General features: G+C 42.9%; 2 protein-coding genes across 2 annotated transcripts; one reads left to right on the top strand and one right to left on the bottom strand.

Annotated features, from left to right (window-relative positions):
* Positions 1-285: 285 nt before the first annotated feature.
* On the bottom strand, positions 286-15941 carry micu3b (mitochondrial calcium uptake family, member 3b). Its single transcript, XM_070913245.1, has 14 exons — positions 15682-15941; positions 13624-13766; positions 11403-11434; positions 11179-11257; positions 8429-8476; positions 8218-8300; positions 8055-8126; positions 6773-6814; positions 4731-4826; positions 4115-4203; positions 3715-3886; positions 1819-1927; positions 989-1146; positions 286-354 (listed from the first exon to the last, which is right to left on the bottom strand). The coding sequence occupies exons 1-14, from the start codon at positions 15939-15941 to the stop codon at positions 286-288; spliced, it is 1452 nt and encodes a 483-aa protein (XP_070769346.1).
* An 881-nt stretch (positions 15942-16822) lies between these two features.
* Positions 16823-18015, top strand: fgf20b (fibroblast growth factor 20b). The gene is made up of 3 exons (XM_070913379.1): positions 16823-17108; positions 17400-17503; positions 17695-18015. Exons 1-3 carry the CDS (start codon positions 16823-16825, stop codon positions 17938-17940), a joined length of 636 nt encoding a protein of 211 aa, XP_070769480.1. The 3' UTR covers positions 17941-18015.
* The last annotated feature ends 2837 nt before the right edge of the window (positions 18016-20852 follow it).

The following is a 20852-nucleotide window of genomic DNA, read 5'->3' as shown; positions in this document are numbered from 1 at the left end:
AACACTCATACGGCTTTAAACTGCACTGCTCACTGCTCATGTATGCAGACTTAAGCTGGTATCTGGTGGCAGTTGATCAGGCGTTAATATTACAGTGTAACTCAATGCTGCTTCGGGCGAGCAGAGTGTGGGCCTCAAAACACATCTCAAAAGACTGACTATATACTGGAATGGTGTGCCTGGGAGACTCTGTTGGGGAACAGTTAAAAATATTAATTCATAACCTCACATGACACACTGTTAGTATTTAACAGACACTGCTGACAGTGTGAGAAAAGACTTTACCTATTTGCTTGAGAGCTCCTTCTTCATGCAACTCTTAAAAGAGGTGAACTTCTCCTCCACTCTGACGCCCTGTGAGTGAGTGTGTGTGTGTGTGTGTGGGAGAGACAGAGAGAAAGTGGGAGAAAGAGAGAGGAGAATACTATGAGAAAAACAGTTTCATGATGTCCCACTAGATGGCAGTATACTTTCACAAAAATCACTAATCACCAACTTAGAGGTGAGGTGTGTTTCAGTAACAAAAAGTGGCAGCAGTGTAATTTGGACATAATGGTATGGAGGTATTTATTCTTATAAACAAAGAGACATAATTAGTGGTTACTCTAAGTCGTAATTAAACAGGAAAGGTGGTGTTTGTGATGCTAATAGTTGCTTAAGAAGGCCTAATTGTGTAAAAGTCGTCTGTTTTGAAAATAAACGTGTATTTCTGAGGTCAACATCAACCCATATTTGTCTATTTGACCTTCGTCCTGTTAAATCAGATTACGCATTAAGAAGTATCTGACAAAGACCGACATCGCAGGTATCTTTCTGCTGCTGTGGAGTCCAGACACCGACGCCTCTGTGCTGCTTCCCTCCTTGTCTAAACTACAAGAAGCTGCTCTCCCAGCCTGATGACGGGGGAGGAGAACACATCTCTTCTGTCACCTTCAGAGTCATAAAAGAGAGATGGATGGTATTTAAATAATCTCTGCTGCTCTCTCACCCCACCACCGCGGTGCAGCCGGTCCTTCATGACGCCGATAAACTCCTTGTGGCTGAGTTTATCGTCGTGATCCTCGTCAAAGATCTTGAAGACTGTGTTGACCAAGTGGCGCGTCAGCTTGATGCCCGTAGCCACGTAGACCGCGCGGGTAAACTCCTCTGAGAGGGAAGAAAGACAGAAGTGAACGATAAACCACCACCTCCAGTGAGAGGGGAGCAGCAATGCTGCCTTCAACATTTGAGCTTGAATTAAGACTAAAACCACAGTGATGTTTTTGGAAGGTGACAAATTATTGTATAATTATATTATATCTCAATCGAATAACATGACAAAGAACAGAGTTCAACAGAAGCAACATGTTTAATACTGTATGATGGATTATTTCTGTACTATATGATTTTTCTTGTGCTGGCAGCAAATACAATCACACCTGTCCACATACTTTGTGTACTTTGGATTCGGGGGAAAGCTCCTTAGTTTCAATCAAGGGAAATCTTCACTCTACAGCATACAATTATATTTTAGACATTTGATATGATGATATTTTATTTTTCCAATTTTGTGACAACAGTTTGGGGAAGGTGTTTCCTGTTTCCTGCTTTCCTGACAACACCTCCATTAAAAAAACAGGTCCATCAATAATGGGTGTAATGTTCAGGTGTCCATATACTTTTGGCATGTAGTGTAGATTCTGCAGAAGACGTGTGTGTGATACCACAAAGAATCAGCCAAAGCAAATTAGAGACACATAAAAAATTCCTTAAACAGTAAATGTGTTCATGCGATCAGGTTGTACAGCTGGTATGTGGCTTCAAACTGCGAGACTTCACCTTGACCGACGGAGCGGTGGGCAAAGTTGTACATTTGCATGGCGATGGCAAAGTCCTCCAGGTTGTTTAGGAACTGGAAGAAGGACCTGAACTCCTCAAAGGTGATTCCCTACAGAGAGATACAACAACAATAAAACAAAGCCTTTATTTATGAAACATGAAGCTTGTGAAATGCAACATGAGAAATTATAAAGTTCCACATAAAGCAAATGGCTGCATGTGTCAACACTCCAGGAGAGGATAGTGCTACAATTCACACAACACATAATCTGCTTCCTTTCATTCCGCGGGGAAATCCTTTAGTGTGTGTGGGACCTTGAAGCCATCAGATAGATAACACACCCAAACAGACAAAGTATACATTGCTGGATTTTCCCTGCGTAGTATGGACACGCTGAGCTGTCAGCAGCGGGGGGAGGACTGGAGCTTTTGGGAAGAGGTCAGGCCGCTTGCAGACTTTTCTAAAGCAGATTAACCTGATACTTGGATAAACAAAAACAACAAAAGTGATGAATCCCCAAACATCTCAGGCTTGGCTGATGACTCAAACACTGAGCCTATTGATCTCCACTCAACCATCCCGCTGCTACTAGCTCCTTCTCTCGCCGGGGGCCCCGCCAAACTGGCAACACACACAGCCAAACAATCGGAGTAATGACTAATCTGTGACGCTTTGCTGTTTTAACAAGGCGAGGGCCATAAAATATCTCTAAGCCTAACGATGAGTCCCACTTGATAATCAATGGAGATCTAGCAACAGGCTACTCGAGGTAGCTGAGGAGCGGGTCAGCGTGCCAAGAGGAAAAACAAATTAAGGCTAAAATGAGGATGCTTCACTCAACAGCTAATTCACTGAGCACTATCAAAAGAAACAGAGGACTAAAATACTCCCATAGTCACACAAAACATCCAAGTACAACACAGTGAATACCTTCAAGGGGAGACTGTCTGAAAATGTGTGCTGAACGTCTCTATGACCGCTGAACGTTATGAACTAGTTCTGTTCGAATGTGACCCGACTCTTTAGGCTAAATTGCTGCAGTTCATGTACACTGTGCATTTTTGTTGCTGTCAATTGGGGACGATTGCTGCTTCAAAGTTTGTGAAAAGCTAACTAAATCATTTAAAGGAATAGCTTGACATTTTGGGGAAAATACTACCTGGGAGTTAGATGAAAAGATTGATACCACTCTCATGTCTGCATGCTAAATATGAAGGTATAACCTATATCATTTTGTTTGTTTAAGCTGCAAAAAAACGAAATGTAAAAACGGCAATTTGAGACTTTACTGGGAGTTACGCGCTGGAACTATTTCTTGGCTGGGTGCAGTGACTTCCTGGAGTCTTGTCGTCACAATAAAGGCTAAGCTAAGCTAATCACCGCTCAGTCAGGTCAGGCTTAGGGCACAGACATGAGATTGATATCGATCTCCTCATCTCCCTCTCGGAAAGAAAGCAAATAAGCACATCTCCCAAAAAGTTGAACTATTCCTTTTAAAAAAAACCTTTCAAAGGGAACTTATATTCAAATGCATTCAGACACTAACAAGATAGGCTAAATATATTCATTTCATTTCATCTTTCAATATGTGTTCAATAAAGAACAGAATGACATCTGTTTTAGCGTGTTAGCTGGTGGTAGCGTGTGCCATAAAGGGAGTGTGAAGAACTATGGGAGGTAAAGACGAGGTTACCTGACAGGGGAATAGTCAATCTTATAAAGCTGAAAAGAGGAGTTGATTAATCTCCAGTTTTATGTTGTATTGGATTACATCATACTGTAAGGCGTCACTGCTATTTTGTCGACTCCTTGTACTTTAAGATGAGGAGTGGGAGCCGTCAGAGGTAACGTGTAATGACAAAGCGAATCTGAAGAAGAAGAAAAAAACAGCGCACCTTTTCGTCCGGCATGCTGTGGCGCACGTTGTCCAAATACCCACTGACGTCATCCACGTTGGTGTAGCGAAGGAGGATCCGGGCAAAGTCTTCCTCGCTGATGGTGGGCAGGCCTTTGGAGTAGGAGAGGAACTCTATCTCAAGCACCTCCGTCTGCAGGTTGTCCATGAACCTGGAGGAGCGAGACGGACGGCAGCTGCTGACAGGAAACGCCACCACCAGAAACTCGCATGCACAAAGGAACACTTAACATAGTCACAAACAAAACCACTAAAGGTTGAGCTGCTGGAGGTTCTGAGTGGTATGATAATGATTAATGGCCATATTACATCGGGAGATAATCATTTTCTCAGGGACGTCGCGATGCATCACAGAGCAGACAAAAGGTTTTTCAACTCACTCATAAAAATCTTCAAATTTCAACTCGGCTTTGCCTTTTTTCCCAAAGAAATGCACCAGCAGCGTTGTCTCCGTTTTCTCATCCACATGCTGTCAGAGGGAAAGAAGTGACGGCATTATGACTCCTCACAGCTTTAAATATCCACCTCAGCAATGATTCAGACAAACAGTGAGGAAATGTGCACAAAATCTACATTTTAACTGTTGTGTTACACACAAGTGTATCATGGTAACAGCGATTAAACATTAACAATGACATTTATCTAATGATGCTGAACGCTTATAGTAAAGATGTTAGTTAATAGCCATACCCAGATTCTGCTATTGAATAATTGCTCAGAGTTAATGGTTACTTTGTCACTCTGCCTGACACCAAACATTGGGCCAGCATTACGAGCACATGCCATGCAGCAGATTCATCAAACATGCTGCAGAGGAGCTCTCTTTGAGTATTTACTCTTACTAACAAGATAGATGCATAATCAAGTTGTTCCACTGTGCTCACTAACACCGACGCTACAGGAGTTTCTGTGAGGAACCAAACAGTCTGAACCTGGTGTATAGTATTACTGTATAACTAAAGTAATGAAGAAACATCTTAATGAGGACATGGCTACCTCAGTGAGATCAGAAAACAGAACTTGACTTGTGCCACGTCTGAGAACATCCCACATGCCCCGGGCCTCCACATGCTGACTGTCTTTTTTAAGAACCTGTGGCAGCAGTTAAAGCACAGCTGTTAGAAGACAAAATACATCTGGCACATGTTACAGAGATGAGGAAGAGGAAGACGGACAGACAAACTGAGGCAGGCAGGAGGGACAGAGATGCAGAAAGATGAGTGATGATGAGTGAGACACATGTAGCAGTAGGCAAAGGGACAAAAAGTCAGAGTCAGAGGGACAGACAGACACACTCAAACAGGCAGAAACTGACTGGAGCTGACACCAGTGTATCTGAGAGGCCCATCAGCCCTGACGTGAGTCTGCTATGCAGCGATGCATGCAGACTCTTGGCAGGACATCGAGCCAACACAGCTAACACATGTCCAAAGCATGCAGGGCGTGAGACCTGGAGGGTGATTCATGCCAGGCTAACTATGTAACTGAACCCACCCTATACATCATCATTTGATGCTACGCTGAGAGGTAAATGCAGGTTATCAAACACCTTTCACTGTGACTGTTGTGAAATAGATTCAGACTTTAAATAGACACATTTTCTGGGTCTTTCATCTGAGATTGAAAGTCTAAATATAAAAGATAATGGCGCCGATTTTAGCAACACGCTAAAATGCACAAAAACTCTTTCAACACAATGTTGTCTGGAACAAAGAAGCCACTCTCTGCTATTTTTCTCGATGAGGTCACACTCCTGATCTGGGATTAACCAATCATTATTATTATTACAGTTTACACTGCTGCCTTTACTCTCCCAGCTGCTGTGGGATACTATAACTACAGCTTCACTGAAACACAACTGTCAACAACCATTTTCTTGTAATTGGTGCCATGTGCAATAAGAAGATCACAGGAAATCTGTCTTCTGAATAAAAAAAAAAAAAAAAGGATTTCTAACTCCCAGTTATAAACCAAACCATCATTTCTTCAGTCTGGATGTTTCTCAAGTCTCGACATCACCTCATTCAAAAACAACAACAAGCACACAACCAACCAGGATCAGCCAGCCGCCGTCGACATGTGTTCTTAAGTATGGCTTGCTTCATTTCATAATATTTATTTATCTTATTCAGTTTTTTTTCATCTCTCAAGCCTGAGGGAGAATGTGAGACAGCTGATAAAACAGCTCTTCCTCTGCGCCTAATCGCTTTTCACCAGAGAGAGAGATTTACGACGTGATCCCACAGCTAATTACGGAACAACTCTTTAATGCCCCGCGCTGTTCCCATCTCATCCCATGAAAAGATCCTGATACACTTGTAATTAGAATATGCCGGGGAAAGCCCAACCGCAGCACTGAAGACGTGCCTGTTATGTGTCTTTTGAAAGGATTTGACTTTTGAACTTTTTGCTGGAAAGATACCGACAGTACGGCAGAAGAAATCAAAACAAAAAGACACACCTAGAGGTAAAGTCTTCAAACAGTGCTCTGAAAAGATGGGCCTGTCCCTCTGTTAGCTGTAGGCTCTTCTGTGTGTGTGTGTGTGTGTGTGTGTGTGTGTGTTGAGTGCTTTTCACAGTGCTGCTCCTCCTCTCTGACCGGCATCTTCATGGTCAGACCAATCACAAAAGGTAACCTAAGCCCAAATACCACCACTCAAGAAACTGTAAAAATAAAACATGGGTGTCGTTGTCAGTCTTCGGGTAAGAGCTTTTTGAAGTACAGGCTCTCGCCCAACGCTGACAAAAGTACATAAATCATCTGCGGTGCACCCCTGCGCTACCACACACACAAAGACAATATGTCAGATAATGCTGAAGTACACGGTGGTGTATTTCAATTTCAGTGAAAGTGAATGAGGTTATCTGGTGTTAACAGACACAAATCCAGGCGGTGTCGGCCCCTGAGATGCATGTGTGTGTTTTCTGTGCTAACTCACGATGCAAAAACATTTTCAGGTTAGTAGGAGCGCATGCCAAAAGTACATGCAACAAGGGGAACAGTAAATTTTCCTTCAGGGAGAGAGAACAATACATACAGTGTGTGGCTGGGATTTGTGATGACCGTACAGCTGCAGGATCTGAAATTTAAAAGAGAGCAGAAAGAGAAGACTCATTCATAATTCACAAAGTAGTTTAGAACAGGAAATTAGTTTTTAAGCTATCAATTGATTTTAAAGTCATAGCCGTCAAGTTTATATATGACGTGACTTTACAAGCGATCCAAGATTCTTACTCCTATTCTTAAGCTTTGTGAATGCACCCAGAGTCTTCATCTTTGTCTTTTTGCAGAGCATCATTATATTTCCAAATCTAGAGGACCCATTCTGATGATCTTTTTGATGGTTATACGGGCTTCAGATTAATGCAAGACTATCCAGAGATGCTAACGTTTGTCCCGGGAGAGTAAGCTCCTCCATGTTGTGTTTGTGCGATAAGACCTCAAAGAGTTGCTCTTATCACTCTATTCAGCTCTGCCTGTTTACATCCACCTGCATGCGGCATAAAGAGATGAAAGCTTCAGGCAAGTTTTACCATGTATGACCACATGCACCTCTGTGCAGTCTGTGTCCTCTCTAGGAACCAGCAAGTGTTGCAAGACATTGGTTCAAATTTAAGATTCAGGTCAATATCAAACTGCCCTAATCATTATTTTGTTTTAATAACAATGGCTCAAAGGACTGTGTGTAATGTGAAAGTTGTCACTCGTGATGACAAACCCACAGAGAATTGTCACCTGACTCTGTAGTCTCTGTCTGCTAATGCTGCTGGATGTGTAAACAGGCAAGTGCTAACACGTTAGCCATATCAACTTTATACCATGATAATATGTTCTTGTTGTACTTACACTTTGTTGCGCTGCCCCCAAGTGGCCTAATTAATCCATGCAGGTTTAAATGAATTTATTTTTTGGCCACTTGGGGGCAGCAGACCAAGCTGAAACCACATCTCCTGACATAAAAAGTTGTTACAGGGAACGTGTTAGCAAACGGTTACGTATTTACACACCTAGGAGACACAGAGCATTACAATTAGTCTCGTGTTACTGCCACCTGACAAATGTAAGTCCAATATTCGCTCTTCTTTCAACTCTGTTTAAGTCTACACCAACTCCAGAGAAAGATATCTGCCCCTTAGCTTGCTAGTGGCTCTATCTGGACAAGTAGTACACAGATTTATCTGAGCTGTTTTGTCGAAAAACAGCTGCCAGCTTTTGCTGGAAAAGCTAGAAAAAGTTGGCGATAACCTATTGTTAATATTAAAGACATTGATTACAGCAGCTTTAATAACCGTTGACAGGCATTTGAAAGCACCTCATACCTGCTGGTCAAATCTTTGCACGTCTTCAGCAGCTTCCTTTCTGTCCTTTTTCTTACGGAAAATTTCTTCCAGCTGGCGAGAAGATGATACGTTATTATGCAGAATGTCACGTAACGGATCAAATGCATTTTATTACATCTGATTATCAAGATGAGGCACGTACCACCAAGAACTCCCTTTTGTCCACCATTTCATTCCCATCAGCATCAAACATGTTGAAAGCAATCCTGAAGCCTGCATGGGGCTCTGAAATTTAAACAAAAATTAATGACATTGGACACTGACAGTCACCTTTTAATGTCTAAATAATTGGATTCATTCATTCAAATAATGAGGAGATAGCTCTGCTTAAGTAAGTTAAAATATATACTTACTTGTTAGAATGCAGAGCAGGAAGAGGTACTCTGTGTAACTGATGACACCTGGAAAAAACAAGACTGATTTGTCAAGCAGAGAAACAAAAACCTAAATGTTCCCTTTTCCACACAAGAAAGCATCAAACAGCATTTAACAGTTAGCTGAAGGTGTTTACAGATGTTCAAAGTCATGCAGCCGAGATGAATAAGCCATCCAGAGAAACAGTGCACGCCTTTAGACAAGAGTAATCCTCTCGCACTCACTGATAACATCTTAAAAGGTGCCTTTTACTTCATGCTTGGTGTTCCCCTCACACAAACAAAGGCTTTACAAACTGAGCTGACCTATCTGGACACAAACCCAAACAAATTTAAGGCCTACGGCTTCTGATCATGTTTGGGTAACAAGGTGTAATACATTCTCAAGTGATCTGTCACTGATTGAGAATGGCCGATTTCAGGTTTTGCGTTGCGTCCTTCAGCTCCCTTTGTTGTGTGACACGGAGAAGGGAAGACTAAGTGTCAGGAGACATCTCAGTCGACTCGGGAGGCTTCTCCCCTCTGACTCTGAAAGCATTCCCAAGCTTTTGTTTGCTCGGGAAGATAGAGAATCGAGCGCAGATAGTTCTGGGTGACTGCTCTTGGTGTTATGGGAAAAGAATTCAGGTACAGGGTTTGCTGCGGGGAGATGTTTCCAGAAAGACTCAAGGGGGAAAAAAATTAAACTAGCAAACAAAGATGTCATTTTTACTCTACATTTCCTCTACAGGCGGCTGCTAACAAGATGGCGTAAAGGCAAGTGAAACACATGTACAAACTGAGGTGTGAAAAAGGAATTAGTGATGCGTGCCATTAGACAAAGTTCATCTAAAAATCCCCACGACATCTTCTCATCCCAGCTCCCTCTGTTTGGCAAGTTCGGCCCTATAATGACAACAAATTTCTGGCTTCAAAGCCTTTAAAGCTTAAATGGGTTGAGGAAACTTTTAAGATTCCAGCCATGTTTCACCAATACCACACACCTTCACTCCTCCCCTCCTCCTCCTCCTCCTCCTCCCTGCAGCTCTGAGCTCAAGTAGATGTTGTTAGACAATACAAAGAATTCCACAGAAACACTTCATACAGAGTGGCAGTCCCGGAGATGTAATCCAATGCCATTCTTAGGCTTCATAATGTCCGCGGTGATCAGGGGGGTGGCCAGTGGGACATGTCTCGACATAGCTGGGTTCAAACAGCTCCCTCATTCTCTAAAGCAACGCTTTGTTCACAGATCAATCCAGTCCTTTTTTTCCCTGACAAAGCCGCAACGTTTAACAGCAGGATTAAAAGCCCCAAATCCCAGCATTGGCACTTAGCTAAAGCAACAGAGGAGGGAGCAGAACAGTGAGATCTGATGCTCCACTGGCTCATATGACCTACTGGGAGGGAGTGTGCAGGCCCAGGTGGGAAAATTAAAAAGATCTCTACTGACAACTTCACTTTCTTCATGCAACGTTACTGTGAACTGAGGTTTGCAGGTGAAGAGTGCAGTCATTTCACAAGCTGCGTTAATAAAACGAGACGCTCATATGTGATTCCAAATGTTTACAAGCTTGAGAAGTCTGTACAGTGAATGTCAATTAACACAGTGACAGATTGGAAAGTCCTCAAGCCAAGTCCTACTGCTTCCCTCCCAAAGCAGTCAGGATTTGCAACAGCATGGAGGACACACAGCCTAATAAGTCTGTCAAACATTTCGGGGCTACGATTGTTTTCATTATCGATTAAACTGACGATTATTTGTCTATCAAATGTCAAATAATAGTCTGTTTTGTCCAACCAACAGTCTAAAACATTCAGTTAACTATCAAACATGACAAAGAATATCCACACAGCTGGAACCAGACTGAGAGGATTAACTGGTTATCCAAACGGTTGCCAAGGAGTTTTCTGTCCATCGACTAATCGAATAATATGTACAGAAGTAAGAAAGGAGGAAAATATACTGTCATTAGCAGTACCAAGCATTTTCACCTTTCCTATTCAAGGTTCGATAGAGATTTGTGATGCAAAATGATGCAAAAACTTTACTCAAATCTAATCAGCACCATTTTTACACTTTCTTTTAAGGGTCCATAATTTTAGAATAATTTACAAACCCCAAGAAGTTTTCTGGAGAAAAAAACCTTTAAAACTGTAAAAACAAAAAAAAGTTTTAAATAAAATGTATAGGCAAAATAGAGAAAGTGTTTAATTGGCACACTTCCAATTAATGAATTCAAATGAATTGCTCATGTAACCTAGAGAGTCTTTTAACAGCTCAGCTTAACATGCAAAAATGTGAAATTTGTCTGCAAGCAAGCATACAATTCAATATATAAGGACAATAAAGTTTCCAAAAAGAAATGAATACATCATGATTTATTAATTTAAAATGAGCTTTTCCACTGTCTCTACAAATGATACAGTTCTTTCCAGGAAACGTCCTAGTTACCACATTTTTTATTAGAGAAATCAGGGAGGATCCTTATGTATATTATCAATATTATCAACCTCCTGCAGAGGTTACTTGAGAAGAAATCTACAACGTGTTACCAGACTGATGGAGAGATAAGATAAGTATTTACAACACATTCACTGCTCTGGATTATAACAGGTTGACATGCACAGCACACATACTCTGAGCCAGACATGGAGGGCCTTTAAAAAAAATAAACGCATACAGGAGAATGACTTAAATTCAATGGATTTATGTGTAAAGCTGTAATACATGAAGTGGGTTACTTCACCTCGTTCACGAAGATTTCTAAACAAATTAGATGATCCTTTGCAAATGGGCGGGGTATCAGCCAGCATCTTGTCTAATTCCTGCGAGAATAGAAGAAAATCCCAAATCACTCATTCATCTCTAAATCCCGGGTAATCACAAAGTAATGTTTGTTGGTATGACAGTAATTACAGAGGTTTTATCAGATGAAACAGCAACAAGTGCTTTGATGACAGAACAACTCACCTTTTTTGTGAGGGACTTCCATACTCTCCTACCTAAACAAAGCAAGGTTAACAGTTAGTGGATGATATATGTCTGACTTTTAATAATACGTTTCAATAGTGATTTCTGTGTTATAGATATAGAACCGGGAAACAAAAGTGAAAACAGGTGTTTATGTGGACAGAAACACAAGCTGTGTATCTCCATGAACGCATTCCAGTGGTCAATAAAGAAGAAGATAAGATGGAGGCGTTGTAAAAAAAAAAAAAAAACCTGGCCTGGAAACCACATCGATAACAGTGACAATAACCCTCCGCTGACACATTTTAGAGCCTGCGTCTAAAGCTGGGATTATGATTGCCATGTGATGGCTTGTGAGGTGTCTGAGTGAGCATGGGAAGATAAAAGGGGGGATATTGTCCACAATGTTAGCGTGTATTTGATGCTTTCAATTAATGTTTCATAACCAGCAAACCTTATGGATATGATATGAATAATTTACATGACAGCACTTTAAGCTTTCACTCAAATGGTTCACTTCTAAATGGCCATAACTCCACCACCCTCTGCTTCATGTGTTGTCTCTGAAATTAAACCGTCCGCAATGCATAATGGTCATGTCCAAGGCCTTCCTAAACATCCACAGGAACGGCAAAAACACGTCTCTTTTTACAGCCACAATATAACCATAAAACACAATGATTATTCTTTTGCAACACATTAGCCATTAGCCACCAGAGAAGAATGACGCACAGTATGCTAATACTTTAGTGCTCCTTATTTACCTTCCTCATTAGACGCCAGTGAAGCCATGTCCAATAAATTACAGCAGCCCACACACCTTAAATCATAATCAACCACAGTAATCAGAATGTCTTATCATTACATTTATGACATCCATACTAAGTTGTTTGCTCTCTCTGCGTCCCTGCAAGTTTGTTGCCACATAAATGAGCCATAAAAGTGGGGTGGCTGGTAAAGATGTCTATCTTTATGCAGGTGTTATGACTGAAGCTCTTCAAGCCACAACTTATTGTCCGATGACACTTCACAGGCCCTCAGCAACAAGTCAATGTTCCAGGAAACAACTCTGGGGCATAGGAGCCGGATTTATCTGATGACTAGACAGAAGTGTAATTAAGCAAATGGCTGCTGACAAATGTGGGTGATTTCTCTACAGAGCTGCTAAGATTGTAGAGGCAGCGTAGCGTCTGCAGTGCGGCACACTGGTATAGTCTTCATGGAGGAAAATGGGCTGCCACCTTCTCTTGTAAAACTAATTTTAGCACTTCAAAAATATAAGGAATCTCAAGTCTTCAAGTTTTGACACACATCAGTCTCTGTCCTCCTTCCACGCAGGAACTTTTCAAGGAACCCAGAACCCTCTTGGGAACTCAAGCTCAAGAGAAACCGGGGTCTAAATATAGATCCTCTCCCATAGTTACTGAGCCCAAAAAAATAGTAGATGGCCCAGGAACTATTGAGGCCAATTTGTCAAGACTGCAACAACTTGTGTACAGAATTTATTCACTCAATCAGCAAACACAGAGTGCCACTAGAATCATCAGAAGGACGAATTCTTGTAAAGATTTAAAAACAAATGTATGTAGTCGACTTCCTAGCTACTCTAGAAACTGTGAGATAGAGACAACAAGCAAATGAAGACGAGAAACTAAATTGAATTTACTATTTGATTCAATGCAGTTATGCACTAAAGAAATAAACAAAGGTAAAACACTGCAGTTCATCTACTTTGGAGAGCGAAACATGCATGTCATGCATGTCTCCATTGAATCCATTCATTACATTCAAACTCAGCTGCACAATAGTAAATACAGAGACAGGCTTGACGACTCTGTGTCGATGTTTCCTCTTGTGTGAACATTTTCAGTGACAAAAAAAACACTGTCATTTTCCATCACTTTCTAATCCATTAATGCTCTAATTTAATCCATGATTCATTGATTAATTGTGACATGACAGAAAAAGCAAAAAAGCCCTTAATAAACCAACAAAGCCCATGGTGACGTCTTCAAGTTGTTTATGTTGGCTCACCAGTTCAAAATCACAAAAACATTCAATTTTAGGACGATGGAAGAGAGAAAATAAGCAAATCCTCACATTTTAGAAGCTAGAATAATGAATTGATTGTTTAAGCCCTTAACATCACTAATGATTCGTTCCTTCCTCCAAAGGATGTTTAGTATTGTGGGAAGGAGCTGAGTAATAGGAGTGCACTCACTCTTGGGTTCATTCAAAGTGATGGACTCGATGAAGTTGAGTGGCGTCATGTAGAGCTGGCCCTCGTACTCCACCGAACTGAACAGGCGAAATCTGTTCTCATATGACGACATGTACACATCTCCATCATCCAGGCCATAGGACCTGGCCTGTAAACACACACACACACACACACACACACACACACACACACACACACCATCAGGAAATCATATCAACAGTGATAATACTGTCTGAAAGATGCTTTTTATGAAATCCAGGGAAGCTTTTCTTGTCACGGAAAGCCTCGCTCACATGGAACAACAAAGAGGCCCGAGCTTTAATTCAGTAATGGGGCGCATGTTATGTCAGCCCTATTTTTCATCCCCATGCACCAGATAACGTCCCTACAACTGTTCAAACCCAGCAGGATCAGAAGGCTGGATTGGTGAAGACAGAGTGGATCTCTCTGTCAGGTGGCACAGTGCCAGGTCCACTGGGCACAGAGCAAACACCCAGGGAATGTGTGCCCCCCTCTGCTTAACCATTAAACCCCCTCTAACCACCCCCGCCTCTCATCAAATGTCAGCCCCTCCGCCAAGTCCCAGTGTCCAGTTTCCCTGGATTCCTGCTGCCTGTGGACACCAGTCAAGGTTTCCTCCCTCCTTCCCGCAGATATGAAACAAGGAATCTTCTGTATCTAGAAGTGTGCAAACCAGACCTGGTTTACATGTTTTACTTGTTTGTTTACATCCCCTGTGATCCATGAAAACCTTGTCAACCCTGTCAGCAAATGTCTGAGCTAAAGAGACTTACTGTAGAAGTGCTGACATGTACACATTGTACAGTGGATAAAATAATAACATCTGACATAGCGCAAAAAGTGCTGCAAAAACCTGTGTAAAGCTAATAACTAGTGCTGGAATGATTAATCAATCAACTGAGAGAACATTTATCAACAACACTGAATAATTTATTCATTGGGTAACACATTTCTCAAGAAAGTATTCCGACAACTAATGATTATTTTGTTTCGGGTGTTTTGACACTTTAACTTTATTAACTTTCTTCCTGCACCTACTTTCCTACTTTGTTTTGTCCAACCAACAGTCCAAAACCACCATTTTTAATCTACAACGATGCAAAATAGAGAAAAGGCTGAAGCAAACCAGCAAATGTTTGGCATTTTACTTGGTGAACGACTTACATAATGAATCAACTATCCAAATAGTCTGCAATTCTTTTTCTGTAGAATGACTAATTAATCAACTAATTGTTTAAGCTCTAAAACAGTCTACTGGTTTAAGCTTCTCAAATGTGAGGATTTGCTGCTTTTCTGTTTTATATCGCTGTAAATCGAACATCTTTGGGTTTGAAGGGGACTGTTGGTTGAAACCTGGAAATGTCACTTTGAGCTCTTGGGAATTTGTGGTATCACCTTTCTGATGTTTTCTGGACTAAACAATATGAAAATGAAAATACTCTTTATAAGTCCTGCTTATTATGTAAAGATACTTAGGGGGGTTAAATGCTAAATCCAGTACCAACAACGCCACCAGGTATGGCCTCCACATGACCATAGATTTGAATCAAAAAATCTCTATATCTATTATATAGTTTGCCATCAACCACACACTAAAGGCTTCCAAAAGCTACGTATCATTGCGAGGCTATTGTATTGGATTACAGGCTACATGTTATTTTGTCCACCCCCAGTATAATGTATATATACTGTAATACATAAGTAGTATATCTGTTTTATTATGAGACATATATGCAGGAAAAGCTGACAAAATCCTCAGTCATGGCAGCAGCAAGGTCACGTGATCTCTGAACTGCCTTTGACCATTTTGCCATTTCAGCACCAAAGGTCGGGGATAGCTCCTTATGGTGACGACACATTAACGGCACTGTAGTTGCACGTGCACTGTATGGTACGATATGGTGTATCTTTGGTAATGCAGATGCTCCGGCCATCACTGCTATGCTCACGTGAGGAAAGCTAAAACTGAAGCTGAGGCATTTTGAACGACTGCAGGTGTTGTCAGTCAGACTGTATGCGAGCTGACTGTTGTCCCACTGTACCTTATCGGTGGCAGAAACTGACGGCAACGCCAGGTGAAAGAGTCGAGCCTCGACATGGCTCTTCAGTCCGGGGCGCCTACCGACAAACGAGCAGCAGTAATAAGCAGCACCGGCCGCGGCGGTAACGCACGCTCCCGCTGCGATAACTTTCAGCGCTTTTGTCGCCCTCGAGGTTGTTTGTCGCTGCCGCGCCGTAAACGTCCCTGTTTTGGAGCCGTTAGCGAGTGAAGGGATAAGCCTGCGCAGGGCAGCCATGGCTGTTTACACACTGAGGCGTCGTAACTGATATCGCGCAGGACAGAGCAGAGCAGAGCGGCTCGAGCCGCCTGCTGCTCCGAGCTCGCGAGAAATGCCGTGGGTATTTCAAGTCGCTCTGGGATTAAAGGGCGTCAAATTCGTGAGAGTGAAGGAAATGTTGAAATATTTGGATGAACAAAGAAACAGACGCTGAATTATGCCTCCCCTCGGGCGGGTCGATTTAAAGTGTCACATATTTTGCGTTTACCCATTTAATTTGAATTTTAAGTGATGTTAGTGCTCAGTTTAAACCCACAGCCTACCACCAACTCTCTCTCCCCGTGTGTCTCTTATTTTGTGCCTTGGGAGAAGGAAAAAAAGATCCCTGCCAGGGCACGTCTGAACTGTGACAGCCCCGCCCATTACTAGTCCTGTGGTTTTGCACCTGCCTCACCACCCCTGCCACTTTGAGCGCAAAACCTCCAGGAGCTCCTGTACCTGCACTGCAGCGTTTCTCCAGCCCCTCACTAACTGAATCCCCCTCTGCTGTGTGTCTCCTCCACGGCCCCCACTGAGGCGTCACCATCCGCCGTGAACAGGTATGCAACATGAGGGCTATCTGAGCAGCAACTGCAGCCCAGCCCCAACTGATGAAGACGCAGCGGTGAAAAAGAAAATAAAAAAGGAGAAATCGGCGCAGCCGGCAGCGGGAGGTTTGGTGAGTGTTTCATGTCAAGGGAGAGAAATCCGCGCGTCCGCGTGTCCTCGTACATGTGCTAAGTAACGGAGGAGGTGGACGTAAACATGCAGTAAGTGACAGTGGAAACCAGGTAGTCTGCTACGTAAGAGCGCTCCCTCCGGACCTCCTCGCTGAACTTTACCCGCTGAGCTTTGACGCGATGGCTGCTGCCGCTGTTCTGGGGGAAGTTGGAGGCGTCTTGCACGGCATTGATGGCGTCGCACAGGTCGGGTCCCACTTCTTCCTGACCCCTCTTGGGGACAGTCCGACGCTGCTGGGGGATCACCTCATACCTGGGGACAGGCTCTCACGGAGCACCACGGCGGATTTAACGCACCTCAAGGGGATTCTCAGGAGGAGACAATTGTACTGCAGAACTGGGTTTCATCTGGAAATACTTCCGGATGGCACAGTGCAAGGGACGAGGAAGGACCACAGCCCTTTTGGTAAATGCTGAGATGATTACTTTTCATGTATTCTGGTAGCAAAAAATATAAGACAATAGAAAGTGGCCAGCAGTTATTATAAAACAAATAATTATCAAAATAATCTGCAACAAGGAAAGAGTGGATAAGAATGATGAAATTAACAAGCTTGTGATATAACTGTTTATGAAAATCTATCAACTGTGCCAATAGGCTGCTGTCAGAGCTGAATTAAAATGTTTGAGCTTCTTTGATAATATTCTTTCATCCTTGTCAAAGTCTGTACAGAACAACTGTGTTATTCTTCTCCAGGTATTTTGGAATTCATAAGCCTTGCTGTTGGGTTGATAAGCATTAGAGGGGTGGACAGTGGACTCTACCTGGGGATGAACGACAAAGGAGAGCTGTATGGCTCTGTAAGTACCACCTTTGCTTATTCATGTTGCCCAAATCCTCAGTTTTGACCATGTGATGACCTTCAAGGATTTTGTTTTTCACTTCTCATATTTGGAGAATTAGATTTTCAGGAAGATAAATGTAGAGAAATAATGAAATGTGTCTGCGTCATGAGCCAGGACTTCTCTCATGTTGCATCTTTTGTTTCCAGGAGAAGCTCACAGCCGAGTGTGTCTTCAGGGAGCAGTTTGAGGAGAACTGGTACAACACATACTCCTCCAACCTCTACAAACACGGAGACAAAGGGACGCGTTACTTTGTGGCATTAAATAAAGACGGGACACCAAGGGACGGGACTAAATCCAGGCGGCACCAGAAATTTACACACTTCTTGCCCAGGCCTGTGGACCCCGACCGTGTGCCAGAGCTGTACAGGGATATCCTGGGACACAGCTGAGACCTGGGGGCCTGGTCCAGTTCAGGAATAGCTGCTAAAGCCCTGGCAGGCAGGGAGCAGAGGAGAGAGGAGGGACGCGGGCGTGGGGATGTGGCCGGTGCAGGCTGGTGGACAGCAGCCGACCAGCAGGGATAAAGGCACCGGGGCCTCTTGTAGGAATGCACGGGCCATCTCTCAGCAGCCAGGAAGACAGGCCAGAATGTCTGCGCACTCGGCATGAGGGGGTCGTTTGTTTTAGAGGCCGGGCAACCCTAAAAAGTATCTGCGTGGAATAGGAGACAAATGGGAAACAGAGCTGAATATAGTCAAGGAGCATCTCCTCTAGTCAGACGGTCAGCTGACGTGGAGTCCGTGGGAATCTGTACTATCATGAAATGGTACTTTTAATTTGGGTACTGTGTCAGAGAGCCGTCGTTTGTTCAGAAGGACTTTGAAGGAATTCTGTGTTTTTTTTTTCTTACCTGTGTCTAGACCTGTTTGAAAAGAGCAAAAAGTGTAACAATTTATTTATTCATTTTAGATACATATATTTATGTTATATATTTATTTATTTGAGAATATATTTTTACAGTTAGATACCTGCAATATAGAAAAACCACTAGAAACTGTATCAATTATATAAAGACTGAGACACTGTACCATTATGTCTTTTATTCTGAAAAAAAAAAAGTTCGGCTAGTGATATACTGTAATATGATCAAACATATGAAACATATTGACAACACTTGGAAAAGATCCCCACATCTGGAATGCATTTTATCACAATATGGCGACTGTGAATCAATTAAAAAAGAAAATCTTTGAAATGTTGACATATTCATATTCAGACCAAACTACTGGTCCTTGTGTTACGGGAGGAATCTGAAGCCAACAAACTGACAACACAACACATACAAAACAATAAATTGCTCAAAATGTGATCAAAATGCTTATTTTTTTTCAGGTGTTTTGTTAGTTGCTCAACCAACGTTCCCTTAAAGAAACCCACATTTTTACTTTTAACAGCAAAAGAAGTATACTTTACTGGTTGCCTTTGTCTTTCAGAGTTTAAACATATAAAGCGGCTTACGAGACCAATGTTGTCTTTCTTTATGGACACCATTTATGCTGAGAGGCGAGTCGTAGAACTGATGCACGCATAAAACTTCAAAGCCTCCCTCCTGGATCCTCTGAATGTAGACGCTGCGCAACAACATGATCAGGGCCAAATAAAATGTGACCTTTAGCTCGGACCCAGCAATTTCAGCTGCTGTATAAAAGTGGAGGTCAGAGCGATAAGGATTAAGTAACCTCTGCTGACAGTTTGAGGATGGTATAGACTAAATTAAATAATGGAAGTCAAGGTGGCCAAGACATTTCCATTCAACAACAGAAGAACCAACTAAAAGTATGTTATAGTCAAGAGGCACAAAGCAGCTGAATTACCCCTTTATGTTTAAGAAGCCACTATCTGATATCTGCACTGTTTCCTCCTCGGTTGGGGGAAGATCTGTGTTGAAGCATGAACGCTCTGCCTGTGATCTCAGCGTGCTTGTGTGTGATGGCGAGCCAGTGGGGGAGTCGGCCCCTGCCAACTCTCTCCTGTCTACGGTGTGATACAGCGGGACTTTCCCACCTGCACACCTTGAACATCAACACGCTTCTGTCGTCGATTAACGGCAACATCCCAGAGTGTATTATAACCTGCAGTGCGCGTGGACATCCCCTGTCCAACACACGCGAGCCTATTGCAACATGAAAGAAAGGATCTGGTGCTTGTTTTTGGAAAGATGTTGTCACGGCTCGTCTTTCTGTAGCTTCTTAGGAAAGTTAACAAGCGTGGAAATGATGGACAGGGCGGGATTCATTCCTGTCCTGTCCCATCTTTCCCAGCTATAAAGAGTGTGTTGCCACAATAGCTTGTCTTGCAGCTTTTTTATGTCGTTGCAATACCTCCAAAGAGACTAAAATCTCAGTGCGGGGTTTGCCGCCATTACCCCTTGTGACCATGAAAAGCAGACTTTGTGCAGATCTAAGAGCGTGACCCCCTCTGCCCCCCTTTTGACATTTTGAAGGTCATCTCTCTAAACACGCTGGAAGTCCTGACTTGTGATACCTGATGCCCAGAAGTGCTCTTTGGCACTTGTTTAACCAATGTTTTTTGGAGTCTACCCGGCCCACAGACAGATGCTTTTGTCCCGCCTGCTCCTCCTCCTCCAGGTGGTTTGTGGCTCCTCGCTGAAAACACTTAAACCCCTCATCCGCACCCACTCTGGAGGGCCGTCTCACACGCTTAATGGACGCTCCATGACTTTCATCACCTCCTCAGCAGCAGCAGCGGCCTTAAAGGGCTCTCGAGGAAACCCAATCAAGTGTGTGTGTGTGTGTGTGTGTGTGTGTGTGTGTGTGTGTGCGCGTGTGTGTGTGTGTATATATGGCATGGGTCCAGGGGCAGGTGTGGAAGTCAGTGATCTTCTGTGTCTATCTTCAGTCCAGTCAGACAGCGCAGGTGTTCCCTCAGCACTCAAGCTCTCACACTCTGATCTCAGGCCTGCTGTTTGTCAGCTGGGGATATGACTTAGCAGCAGCAGGAGGAGGAGGAGGAGGAAGAGGAGGAGGAGGAGGGTGGAAATATAGCAGGCTTTTTCGTCTGGCCCCAATTATCAGAGAGCATAATTTCTATATTTAGTAGGCTGCTGTTGGGGAAGACAGGGGAGGTGCCAAAGAGCTCACCTGTTGCTCTAAAGCCGAGGCCACTTCTAAGAGTGTGTTTGCGCAGGGATGGTGTCTGCAGCTTTGTGTCATTTGAATCCTGCAACTATTGATTTCAGGCTCTTTGTTGTTTGTTTATTCCTTAGTAAATTGCCGTGCGCACAAATTATGAGCTGCATGTGTGTTTATAGGGATTACAGCAAGAAGTGTAAGTATAGCGT

Source organism: Enoplosus armatus, chromosome 10, assembly GCF_043641665.1.
Source record: "Enoplosus armatus isolate fEnoArm2 chromosome 10, fEnoArm2.hap1, whole genome shotgun sequence".
Classification (NCBI taxonomy): domain Eukaryota; kingdom Metazoa; phylum Chordata; class Actinopteri; order Centrarchiformes; family Enoplosidae; genus Enoplosus; species Enoplosus armatus.
Note: the sequence above shows the minus strand (reverse complement) of the source record. Positions and strands in the feature narration are given on the sequence as shown.